The 13,637-nt window shown below is 40.1% G+C and overlaps 1 protein-coding gene and 1 pseudogene across 1 annotated transcript in view; both read left to right on the top strand.

The window, feature by feature from the left end:
* The window catches only part of LOC141332940 (uncharacterized), a 470,295-nt pseudogene extending 457,722 nt beyond the window's left edge, over nt 1-12,573 (top strand).
* Nucleotides 12,574-12,668: 95 nt separating this feature from the next.
* Nucleotides 12,669-13,637, top strand: part of LOC141332939 (uncharacterized) — a 145,629-nt gene continuing 144,660 nt past the window's right edge. The window contains exons 1-2 of the mRNA XM_073837898.1: nt 12,669-13,187; nt 13,300-13,559. Of these exons, the coding sequence (XP_073693999.1) occupies nt 12,669-13,187; nt 13,300-13,559 (779 nt within the window). The remainder of the gene's footprint in view (nt 13,188-13,299; nt 13,560-13,637) is intronic.

Genomic DNA, 13,637 nt, shown 5'->3' with positions numbered 1-13,637 from the left:
ATGTTTAATGACACCTTTAACGATAGCAAATATTTTATTGAAAGTTAACATTGAATATATAGTCCACTCACTGTTCAACTAGACACACACAGATCATTAATTTATTATTATTTATTATTTAATTGCATCCTGTTAATTATTCTCATCTTCAATATGACAAATTCTCCAAACACACAGACGCTCAGGGGCACACTCTTTTATTGATTGATTGATTGATTTTATTTGACCACTTAAATATAAAATAAAATATGAAAACAGTACTCTGTGTCATACATTAAAATACATAAATAGTCAGGGATAACACAATAAAGCCCAGAGACTTATTTCCATTGTGGTCCCTATAAGGGCAAAAGGAAAAGACAAATTGCAGCAATTCACACATCAATCATTTTTCATACATTAAACAAATTCATTCATATTATACAGAAACATTTACAATAAAAATAGACTATAATATAATAAAAACTATGATTGGCATCTAAGCCATTTTTTTAAACCCTGTTTAAAACTGCCTATGCTTCGAACTGTCTTTAGTGTACCAGGTAACCGGTTCCAAAGGGTAGTTCCAGCGTAAAGAAAAGACTGTTTGCCCAGATTAGTATTAAATCTGGGGGGTACAAAATCTGTTGAGCTACCCCTAGTGGTGTAGCTATGACCTTCACTTACTCTTTTAAAATAATTTCTAAAATATTTGGGAACATCTCCATTAACAATTTTATGTACCATACCCAGCTGCATCTGAGATACGCGATCCTCAACTTTCAACCATCCCACTCTTTCAAAGTGGGAAGGTTCCAGATGAGTTCTTATGGGAAGGTCTAAAATTAGCCTTATTAATTTATTTTGAGACGTCTGAAGTCTATGTTTCAGGTTCCCTGTGACACCATTGTACCATGATCCACACGCATAATCAAAATATGGTTGAATTAGAGCTCCTGCCAGAATTAGCTTTGTTTTTTCATCCAAAAACTTTGATATTCTGGCCAAAAAACGGACTCTCTGATTTACTTTAGTAATTACCTTACAGGCCTGACCTACTCCAGATAAATTACAATCTAATATACATCCAAGATAACTGATTGATTCCTTGGCAGTAATTACAATATCTCCAGCTAGGACCTTAAAACTGGAGGCTTTCTTTAACTTTATCTTTGTTCCGAACAATATGGATTCAGTTTTCCCTAAGTTAAGTGATAATCTATTATCAGCCATCCACATGCTAATATTTAAAAGTGATGAGCTAAGTTTGTTTTCAATCATATTTTTATCCTTGTGAGAAACAACCATCGCAGAATCATCTGCATATAAAAAAAGACTGCATGAACAAGCAGATTTTAGATCATTTATATACAGTAAAAAGAAAAGTGGACCCAAAACACTCCCTTGAGGTACCCCACAGTCCATGCCTTTTGGTTGAGACATTTTCCCCCCAATGTCCACTACTTGCGTTCTATTCTCCAGATAGGAGCCCACCCATTTCTGTGCTAATTCACTAAAACCCATGGCTTTCAATTTATACATTAAAACACCATGGTCGACCGTATCAAAAGCTTTTTGTAAGTCTAACATGACCATGCCACAGAAGTTTCCATTATCTACCTCTTTTTTTATATAGTCCGTTAGAAACAATAAACAGGAATCCGTAGAATGTGATTTCCGAAAGCCAGACTGAAACTCATAAAGTAGGTTTTGTGATTTTAAGTAATTATCAATCTGTTCAAAAATAATCCTTTCAATTATCTTTGACAGACAACCAAGAATTGAGACAGGTCTATAATTACCAGGGTCTAATTTACTCCCTTTCTTATATAATGGAATCACTCTGGCAATCTTGAGGTCATTGGGGAAGCATCCTTGTTCTATCGACCTGTTTATAATATGAGTAATGCTCGGAGCAATAATCTCAGCGGCATCCCTCACGAATTTAGATGGAATAGAATCTAATCCTGTGGCTTTAGAGCCATCAAGCCTCTTCAGCTTCTCAAGAACAAGTGTCTCCCTCACCTTTTCAAAAAAGAAACTCCCCACCCGGACACCTAACTGAGAGTAAAAGTCCTGCACATGACTTTCACCATATTGACCAGTCTGACCAGGTAACTTTTCCACAAGCTTCCTGGCAACTGATGAGAAATGCTTATTAAAGCTATCTGCCACCATCTCCTTCTCTGATGTAATATTGTTGCCAAGGTCTAGAGTGATATTACTGTTTTTTGTTTTTAGCCTTTTACTGTAGCCAAGTTGCTTAAGGGATTTCCATAACTTTCCTGAATCGTTTCTATATTCAGCAATTTTTTCATTGAAATATGCCTTTTTACTATTGCCCACTAATCTATTAACTTCATTTCTTGCCTTTTTATAATCAGCCCAACTCTGCTCATCCTTATTTTCTCTGAATTTCCCATACTTCCTATTTCTTACCCTAATTGCCTCAAGAACGTCATCATTCACCCAGGGTTCTGTTCTCTGCCTTATTCTAATTTCTTTATATGGGGCTATTTTATCCACAGCTTCTAAAAACATACTTTTAAATAGGCACCATGCTCCGTCCACGTCACTACATTGCAAAACTTTAGACCAGTTCATTTTATCTAAACAGCCATTTAGTGCTTCTTTGCTATACTTTTTCAGTGAACGGGTTTTTATAGAAGTATGACAGTTGAGCACCGCTTTCTTGATCTTTCTAGTACAGAAAATAATAGAATGGTCACTCAACCCATATTTTATAACCCCGCTTTCTGTTATCCTAGATTTGTCTGACACTAGGACAAGATCAATCGTGGTTTGGGTGGTAGAGCACACACGTGTAGGCTCATTAATCAGCTGATGTAAACTATTAGAGCGACAGAAATTCATCAGTGCTTTATACCCGGAAACATCACTTTTCTGAACATCAGTGTTAAAATCCCCCAACATGATAACTTCAGATTTAACCAGGTCCATACAGTTTGAGCAAACATCCTCTAAAAGTTCATAAAACTGTGTTTGATCAGGCGGTCTATAACATGCACAAATTAATATGGGCTTACTCTTCGGTAGCAAAATATCTAACCAAACCGCTTCAACCTTCTCACTATTTAAGTCCATTCTATGATTAAAACCAATGTCCGCTCTTACATATATACACACCCCTCCACCTTTGCGGTTTCGATCTCTCCTAATTACCAAATAGTTCTCCAATTCGATTTCAGCATCCGTAATGGAGTCATCCAGCCATGTCTCCGTGAAACAAAATATTCCCACCTTTCTGTTTTTGCTGAGGTGTCGGATCTCGGTGATTTTCGGGAGAAGGCTTCTGACGTTGAGATGAAGCAGGTGTAATCCTCTCGCCGTCATGAAATAGTCCACACTCGATATCTCTTTGTTGACACCCGCCATCTCGTCCAAGAAAGTCTGCTCCACGGTGGCCTGTGGATCCAATCCCCTGACCTGCTCTGCACCGCGCTCCCTAATCACCGTCACGTCTCCCAGCTCCGGATCTCCACCACTTCTCCCGGCGCCTCCACGCACGCTTCCACTCCCTTCGGCGACACTCATGGATAGGAGTTTGTCCCCGGCATTTGAATGTCTAGAGCAACCCATCGCACATGCCGAGGGCCTTCTTGACATCGTATTCCTTGGTCCAAATTCCCGCATCGGGCCCGGGCATTGATGTATATCTCCAGATAATAATAGGCATATACATATTATCAATTCGTCGCCATTCACTTGCCTTTTGACGCCACCTTTTTCATTGCGTTTGGCTGCATACCAACATGGATAAAGAAATGTGTCCATGAGTATTTTCTTTCCATAACCCAGTTGTTTTTTAAATAAAAATTTATTTGAGTGAGCATCGCAACCATGTAAATGCCCCTCGAGACTTCCATTTTCTAAAAAATTTATAATAAATATGTATGCTAAAAGCACCACAAGCACACCACACTTGCCAGCAGCCATCTTGCCAGCACACTATTAAAGATAAAACGTGTTGAAGAAGAGACTGAAGACATACAAGGATTGAACTATTATTCAGAGTGAAACATGAAGATGCTGACTCATCTAGTCTTTCTGATTTGGCTGGTTATAAACCCACTTCTGTATGATAATTTACATTTAATATTTAATACACTTCTACAAAGCGTTTTTTTTCTTTTCTTTTTTTTTTTTTTAATTATTGCTCTTTATATTCTGTGGAGGAACTGAGATGAAATAAGATTTCTATATGCATCATGATGAGGATTCAATTTTTGTTAGTAGATTTTTTTTTCAACCAAATACTTTTAACAACAAATTCTTAATGAGTTTGGAATATTCAACAATTATTTCCAAACATTTGTAATAAGAAGATCAAGATACTGGACTTCATGATTGAGTATATCACAAATGTTCTTGGTATAATTACATTTTTAAATAAGCCAGCCATTTGAAAAAACAACAACAAAAAACAGTGTTATTAATAGCTTTAGGAATCTGTGATTTATCCTTAACCAAAAATGCTTTATCTGATTATTTGAATGTGTTTTCTGTATGAGTATTTCTATTTTGTGTGAACAGGACTTTTATTTTGGTGTGGCGGTGTGATGCCATGAAGCTGCGCCAGTCGATTCTGCTGGAAAAAAGGTTTGTGTTTTTAAGCCTTTAAAGCATTTAAATGTTCGTACCATAGACTGTAAAAAAAGATGGACAACGCGTTTCCGCTTCTTTCCACTATAGAAAAGTGAAGCCAAAACAGCTCAATATGGCCGCTACCATCTTGGGGGAAGTTACGTCATTTGGAGCCAGAGCATGCGCAGTAGAGGTTTGTTTGGAGCCAGAGCATGCGCAGTAGTGTCGTGAGGCGGAGCCGCGGTGTCAAAGTCCCGCCCAAACTCCCGCAGACCCAATCGCACGATCACAAACATGACACCACACCCCGTTTTTATAGCATCAAATAACTACTTAAATGCAAACTTATTAGAAAAACGAACACCTGAGCATGAATCAGCATTATAAGAACTACCTCACACGATGGAAATCACTTTTGGAAAAAAAATATTTGCCGTGTAATTTGATTATTTAGTTTGGCTCACGTCCCATTAGATTACATGGAGAGGGCGGGGTTTATGACCTATACTGCAGCCAGCCACCGGGGGGCGATCGAAAACTTTTGGCTTCACTTTTCAGGACACCTACGGCACGCTTGGTTCGTACAGTTTAATAGAGGGCCTGTTTTTTTAATGAGTAGAGCACATCCAAACATGAGTAACACAAAATCTCATTTTGCTCCCTATATAGTGAAGCAGTTCATCATAAACACCAGTTTTTCTAAGAAACAGCTCAGTTTTTTGATAAGCATTCAAACAACAGATCTATCAGTAATGACAACTTCTTCAAATAAACTGACAATGTTTTCATGAAAATGTAGTATTGTTTTTTATATACAGTTTTTTTTTTTTTTTTGTCTAATCAGGTCATTTAAGTCCATTAACTCTGACTCTGACTGACTCCCTTACTAGTGCGCTGACTACTGAACTAGGGAGCTGAGTGAGACGCACAGATTTTTAACATTTATTCCATTTCTATATACATTTTTTCTCATCTTAAACAGGACAAAGTGTTAAAAGACAGAACTCCTGGTAAAGCAACTGAGATCCACGTGACACACTGTTATAAAGATGGCATTTATTAAAGATGAGAGTGAGGACATGGAGATTGAAGAAACATTCAGAGTCAAACATGAAGATACTGTGGAACAATAAACAAAGATGGCATTCATTATAGAGGAGGGTGAAGACATGAAGACTGAAGTCAAACATGAAGATACTGGGGAACAAACAGGTTGGTTTCTTCGGTCATTCATCTGTTTATTTCTATTTTACGGAGCCATTAAGGAACCGTGGTGGTGGAAAAAAAATATTAGATGGGAGGAAAAATTATGTCAACGCATTTGCATTCTCTCATGACAAAATCAAGTGCCAATTATAGTAATTCATCAGTGAATTAATGCTCTCATTTAGTAATGTTAAAAAGCTTTAATTTCTATGATGATACATTTTTGATGCTTGCACATTTTTAATACTTACTTAAAGTACACTTCTGATGAAAATGGGTTAATATTTGGTTCAAATAAAGTATCAAAAGCAAGTAATCTTATGGTTTTATAGAACAACTTTATAACAATTGCCTGCAGAGGGCGCCAACGGCCTGGTGTTGTTACAGCAGATCAAGCCCTTGTTTAATATTGGCCAAATGACATTTAATTCATATGCTCACTCAACCTTTAATATTTGGACACTTCTTAACCTAACGGAAATGCTACAGCCGCTGTTATATCTTAATCCCTCTGGGATCTGGGATCCCAACCCAAATGTGTGCAGTGCTCTTCTGTGTTTTTTTTAAATGAGGGGTAATATTTGTAATGTGTCCTAGAGATAGTTAAGAGTTAAGAGCAGTATTAAAAATAGGTTCTGAGGCATGTTGATTTGTGCCATTAAACTGGTGTTAACATATTTTAGTTTCTTTTTACCTTAGACCTGATGGTGCTGAAAGAGGAGAGTCAAGAACTGAATGAAATGGAAGAGAGAAACGTCATGACTGGTGAAGAATCATTGGAATCCACACTGGAGACAAGCCTTACACCTGTCAACAGTGCGGAAAGAGTTTCTCCCTAAAAGGAAATCTTAAGACTCACATGAGAGTTCACACCGGAGTGAAGCCGTTCACATGCTCTCAGTGTGGAAAGGGTTTTACACAGAAAAAAACCCTTACAGGCCACATGAGAATTCACACTGGAGAGAAACCTTAAAAATGCAAACTGTGTGGGAAGAGCTTCATGCAAAATGAAAACTTTAAGACTCACATGAGAATTCACACTGGAGAGGATCCATTTGTTTGTGATCAGTGTGGAAAGAGCTTCCGATGTAGAGAATACCTTAACCATCACATGAGGATTCACTCAGGAGAGGACTGTTTTATATGTCATCAGTGCGAAAGGAGTTTCACAGACAGGAATCACCTTGAGTATCATGTAAAGGTTCACATCGGGGAGAAGCCTTACATGTGCCATCAGTGTGGAATGAGTTTCACAAACAGGGCAAACCTGAAGGATCACATGAAAGTTCACACTGGAGAGAAGCCTTTCACCTGCAAACTGTGTGGAAAGAGTTTCACAATTAAAAGAGACCTTAATATCCACATGCGACTTCACTCTGGAGAGCTGCCTTACAAGTGTCATCAGTGTGAAAAAAGATTCACAGAGAGGGATCACCTTGAGAATCATGTAAAAGTTCACATCGGGGAGACGCCTTTCTTGTGTCCTCACTGTGGAAAGGGTTTCACATACAGAGCAAACCTGGAGTATCACATAAGAATTCACTCTGGAGAGAAGCCTTACACCTGCCCTCAGTGTGGAAGGAGCTTTACGATGAAAGGAAACCTTAAGCTACACATGAGAGTTCACACTGGAGAGAAGCCTTACAAGTGTCACCAGTGTGAAAAGAGTTTCACAATTCAAGGAAACCTTAAGATTCACATGCGAATTCACACTGGAGAGAAGCCTTACAAGTGTGTTCAGTGTAACATGAGTTTCGCATATCACATAAGCCTGAAAAATCATTTGCAAACTCATTCTGAAAATTTCTCCTTTTCCTCAGTGTGACAAGAGGTTTAGAAAAAGAAGTAATTTCAGCAATCATATGTGCATTCACTCTGGAGAAAGAATTGTGAGACCTACCGAAAGCATCAACAGTGGGCACATGAGCATCAGAACTGCACCACGGAGCAATGGAAGAAGGTGGCCTGGTCTGATCAATCACGCTTTCTTTTACAATATGTAGATGGCTGCGTGTGTGACCATCGTTTATCTGGGGAAACACGTGGCAACAGGATGCACTATGGGACGAAGCCAAGCCGGAGGAGGCAGCGTAATGCTTTGGGCAATGTTCTGCTGGGAAACCTTGAGTCCTGCCATTCATCTGAATGATTCTTTGGCACAAATCACCTACCTACCCTGCTGAAAAAAACAGCATATGCTGGTTAGGTATGTTTTGCTGCTGGGATGCTGGTTTTAGCTGGTTTATGCTGGTCCTTTTCTGGTTTATGCTGGACATGTTGCTGGCCAAGGACCAGCATTAACCTACCCTGGAAATCCAGAGATCTCGTGAGAGCACAATTTGAATTGTCTCTGCAAGACACTCTGGCCTCGAGCAATGATGCATGTTACTGCAATACATAAGCAATTGTGGGAACCAATCAAATCGGTGTATCTGATGTAGGCGGGCCAGAGGCGAGCTAAACTGATGACAACAGCACTGCGACGTACGGAATCATTAGTAAACATTGAATGAGATCTATTCTACAGATGAAAATCAGTTGTTTGAAACGGCTTTGGCCGCTACAAAAGAGGAACAGAAAGCCGCGCTAGAATCGTTCCTTTGCAAGAAGGATGTTTTTTCTGTTTTGCCGACTGGATACGGCAAGAGTTTAATCTATCAGTTAGCTCCGCTGGTAGTTAAGCACGAAGAAGAACAGATCTGAAGCGGGCAATGCCAGATAGCATTCGGCAATCTCGAGTCATGGCTGTTAAAAAAGAGGTGGTGATAAATGTTATCGAACAAGGTCTACCGGGACAACCTGATCGGGATTGTGGTGGATGAGGTCCATCTCATTTACAAATGGTAAGAGTCACTTGGTAAACTTACTGTAATGAAAAACGGAACTATTCAATAGTAATACAGTAGCCTAACTTGAACAGGACGATATGTATCGCTGCTGAATGAAACGCTAGTGCTAGCGTCTATCCACATATTAGTTGATAGTTAATGAATAGTTCGATCGGAGCTAATTGTTTTAATGAGATTGATTCGGCTGTCGTAATTAATAGTTATTAATCTTGTCACATTGTTTATGTTATAACATTGAAATCCACTCTTATATGTTCACCGTCGCTCTGGATACGTCACACCATGTATTGTTGTTATTGGTCGGGAGTTATCCAATTGCGTGCAGTGAGAATTTCAAACGCACGCTTGGTGCCGCCCCTCGAGTTAGGTCCTTTTCATTGCTTGAGGCCAGACCCATAATCTTAATAGATTAGGGTCTGGATTTTTCCAGGCTAGCATAAACCAGCAAAGGACCAGCATAAACCAGCTAAAACCAGCATCCCAGCAGCAAAACCAGCTAATACCTAACCAGCATATGCTGTTTTTTTTCAGCAGGGTAAGCATTGTTGCAGACCAAGTACTAGGGCTTTAGTACTCGAGACATTTTTCTATCGTCTCAGACTTGTCTTGGTCTCATGCTATTTGCACTCAGACTTGTCTCCAACTTGGCCATTGGCCAAATGTTGTAGTTTATTATCAACGAGTCCAGCAGTATATGTTTTTTTTTTCTTTTAAAAACAAAACCACAACTTTGATAATAGGTACACCCCAAATGCCAGATCAACCTTAGCCTTCAAACAGATACCTCAACTAGTGAAGAGAGTCAAAGAGTGTATCAAATCCAGGATGGCAATTTAGAAATTCATCTCTGTAATGGCTGACATATGGTCAGATTGCACATTGAGGTCTTACTTAGGAGTAACAGCTTATGATTGTAACTCCACAGCTAATGAATACTCCCTGAAGTCCTTCCTTCAAAAACAAAACAAAACAGCAAAACATTGTAGCTGCATTTAATGAAGTATTGGAAGAATACAATATAAAGGATAAGGTAACACCACAGAGAAGTGTGGTGTTAAAACGCCATCTAGGGCCCCTGAGATGGCTTAGAGTTTATCAAAGCTATAGCAACCACTGCTTTATGATCAGAGAGAGCCATTTTGAAAATGTCCTACCCCGTCGGCTACTTAAACTTGATAGGGTTGAGATACACATGACAGGGTGGACATATCATTCATTTGTAGGGGGTATATCAATGTGACTGAGAATGTAATTATATTATTTATTACTATTATATATATTTTTTTCAAAGTTGAATAAATGTTTAATTGTAAAATTATGTCATGCTTTGTGTGTCCTGCTTTATGTGTCCACTTCGTCATGTTCTGGTCCACCCTGTCATCTGGACTTTTTTAATAATATTTAAAATAATAATTCAATCATATATCTATATAATCCAGTGTGTCAATAGCTAGGTGTGAGGGAATAACATGCTTTCTCCTTATTGGAAAAATACGTGTACAAATCTTTAAAAACACATGGTTTACAAAAAATATTTTTTGTATTTATAATTTGAAAGCAAACAAATAACCCTGTTTAGCAAAAGGGACATTATACCTTTCAGAAAATATAATTTGCATCTTAATATTGCAATGAAAACATATTACAGTAATATATGTCCATGACGGTGGACTACGTTTTAAGATTCAGCCTGGACTCCAGTTTACCAAAAGAGTCATTCATCTTCTTGTGCATGTGCCGCCCCTCTTCTGTAACAGCTTTGGTAATGTGTTTAAGGAGGGCCTTTTAACACACTCTTATTCACTCTGCTGTCATTTTCAAAAAACATTCCTGACAATTTCAAGTGACAGCTAAAAACTCATCTCTTTAATCATTTCACTGCATCCTAATTAGAAAAAAAAAAACAATTTGCATTCTCTTACTTTTATCCCTCCCTGCCTAGCTTGTAAAAATCTGAACAATGTCTGAAACTTTGTATTATTCATCACTTTATGATGACTAGCTCCTCGTATTCATCTTTTGTAAGTCACTTTGGATAAAAGCATCTGCTAAATAAATAAGTGTAAATGAAACTCTTGCTGTAGGCATTAATAAAAATGTAAAATCATATTTTGTCTTTACTGTCTGTTGATATTTGTGTCTCATTTGTTTAATTGTTCTCATAGTTGAGTGTGAATGCAAAGGCTGAAGGTGTGAAGGTGTAGCAATCCCTGCCTACTCATTGCTGAAGCCCCCTGCAAGAACTGCTGAGGCCCAGCAGCAAGCCGGACCTGCAGCCAGACCCACCCAATGGTCCAGTTCTCGCAGGAAGTTGGCACAGCCAGCTCGTCCACAGGCTACAAGGAACTCATCAGTCTTCAAAGCGTTAATAAGACAGGCAGCCAAGAAGAGAAGGACCAGTTTTGTTATGCTGGTTAAAAGTCTCCTCACATTCTTATAGCAATCATTAAGTTAAGTGATCTAAATGTATTTATATATTCTGTGGAAGGCATTGGACCAAGAAAGGTTGTCCAATCAAAACTCTCGTTCCCAGCGGTTTCATTGACTTTCCTACCTGCCTGTCAACATATGTATTTGCATACTTCTGCACACCCTGTTCACGCAGACAGCATACGTCATCAGCGTGTTCACGAAAGCTTTGCAGACAAAATGATAATGGCAGCCAAATGTCAACAACCCGATCTTCCATCCTATTGTAATACTTTTAATATCTGTACCATAAAGTGTTCTCATGGTAAATGAGATGTGATTTTTAAGAGCCACTAGAGCATTTACGGTAGTTTTATAGCAGACTGTCAACTGCGCATTTGCATACCGTGTGTCTGTAAGCACTGGAAGGATGACTCGCTCTACCGGCATCTGTCTCTCTTTATTTTATTTATTTCGTTTCTGTTTGTGACCTGATTTGGATGCATGTATACATTTTTCCACACTCAGTCCTCATGTGTGTGGACAAGTGTGTTGACTCGTGAGGCATTTTATTAAACTCTGGAAAAATACACCATCTTTTTGTCTGCCGCACATTATTAACAACACACAGTTTTCCTATCTGGGCTGTTGAACATTTCAACTCGGTGTTATTATGTATTGTAGTAATGCTGTCTCTGGTCGTCTGGTCTGTGTGTGTGTGTGTGTGTGTGTGTGTGTGTGTAGATGTTCGCTTTCAGTGCTATCAGGCTAAAGTTAGCATTTTCCAAGATCTTCTATTGCACCTTAAAATCAAAATGCTTTTACTAGATAAGCAAAATGATGGAAGATATTTAGTCATGTTTGCTGGGGGACAAAATTAATGAAGTGAATTCTCTTTAAAACAAGTAAAATTATCTGCCATTGGGGTAAGAAAAAATACAAAAATTAAAATGATTTTTCTTACCCCACTGGCAGAAAATTTTACTTATTTTAAGCAAAATGCACTTGATTTAGATCCCTCACACCCTGGAATGAAGATTAAATATCTAGTGAATGCATCTTGATTTAAGAATGTTTAGATATTTTGACTAGAAACAAGACAATAGTATTAAGTAAGTCAAATTTTACTGTGTAGTTATTTAATAATCGGAATAAAACATGAAGCTGTTGTCACGGTTCATGGTTCTGCCGTGTTCTCTCGTCTCGTGATTTGTTGGTTTGTCATGTGATTGTGTGTGCTCGCTCAGCTGAGCTGCTAATCAGTCCGGCACAGGTGTTTTCCATTACCTTCAGCCCATATATACTCATCTCTCTCTCTCTCCCTCATCCGATAGTTCAACTGGATGTCACAGTGTTGGGTTTGTCTTCGTGTGTGCTGGTCGTCTTCGTGGATCTCTGTCTTGCTGGATTTCGTCGTGTCTTCATTGTTTCACCAGGGATTATCCACCACGGGACTCACGCCACTTCACTGTCTGCCATCTGCCCCTGTCCCACCCAGCCGGGAGGACTACATCACCATCATTGACTGTGTTTCACTTCTGTTTCATTCTAATAAACATTCTGTTCACCTGCAATTGCTTCCTCATCTTTTCAGTACCGTCACAGAACTATCGGACCACGATGGAAGCAGCAGGCACATCACAGCCCACTCTGGAGGATTACGTGCAGGATTGTCTCTCTCGGCTGGAGAAACAGGAGAAGAGCACGAGCGATGTTGGTTCCGCTATTCGTGCTCTTGTGGGGCAGGTGTCCGAGCTAACCCAGCGTATGCAACAGCTGCAACTTCCCGCTGCGCCAGTCACGCCACCCATGCCGCCCGCCCCTCTCGCATCGATCGGATCATCTGCTGCGGCTCTACCACTCGAGCCCCTCCTTCCCCCGCCTGAGGTCTATAACGGTGAGCCGAATTTCTGCCGAGCTTTCCTCACTAAATGCTCAATGCATTTCGCACTACAACCGCGAACATTCCTTAGTGAGGAAAGCAAGGTGGCATTCGTGCTCACCCTATTGACGGGGAGGGCGGCACTTTGGGGTACGGCGGTGTGGGAAAATCAAGATCCCTGCTGTGCCTCGTTTTCAGCACTCTCCGCCGAGATGAAGAGGGTGTTCGACATTGATGGACCTCCGACAGGGGGAGAGGTCCGTCTCCGACTACTCGATTGAATTTCGCACCCTGGCGGCAGAGTGCCAATGGAACGAGGAGGCGCAGTGGGATAGGTTCCTGCATGGGCTGGCTGATCGCGTCCAAAAGGAGATCTACGCCCTGGACCTACCCGCCAACCTCAACGGACTGATCGATCTTGCTTTGCGGGTAGACTCTCGTCTCTCCCGATTCCTGGGGAGGGAATACCACCTCGAGCCAGTGGCCGCGACGCGGTCAGCCCATATGACGAACATGAGCCCATGCAGGTGGGTCGAGCTCGGCTTTCTTGGGAGGAGAAGGACAGGCGGAGGTCCCAAGGTCTCTGCCTTTACTGTGGTGCCGGGGGACATTTCGCTTTCAATTGTCCGGTAAAAGGGCCAGCCCGGCAGTAAATCTGAGGCTACTGTCGGGTGGGATCTCCGCTAAGAAGACCTCATCCAGCTCGA

This window comes from Garra rufa, chromosome 4 (genome assembly GCF_049309525.1).
Source record: "Garra rufa chromosome 4, GarRuf1.0, whole genome shotgun sequence".
Lineage (NCBI taxonomy): Eukaryota > Metazoa > Chordata > Actinopteri > Cypriniformes > Cyprinidae > Garra > Garra rufa.
Note: the sequence above shows the minus strand (reverse complement) of the source record. Positions and strands in the feature narration are given on the sequence as shown.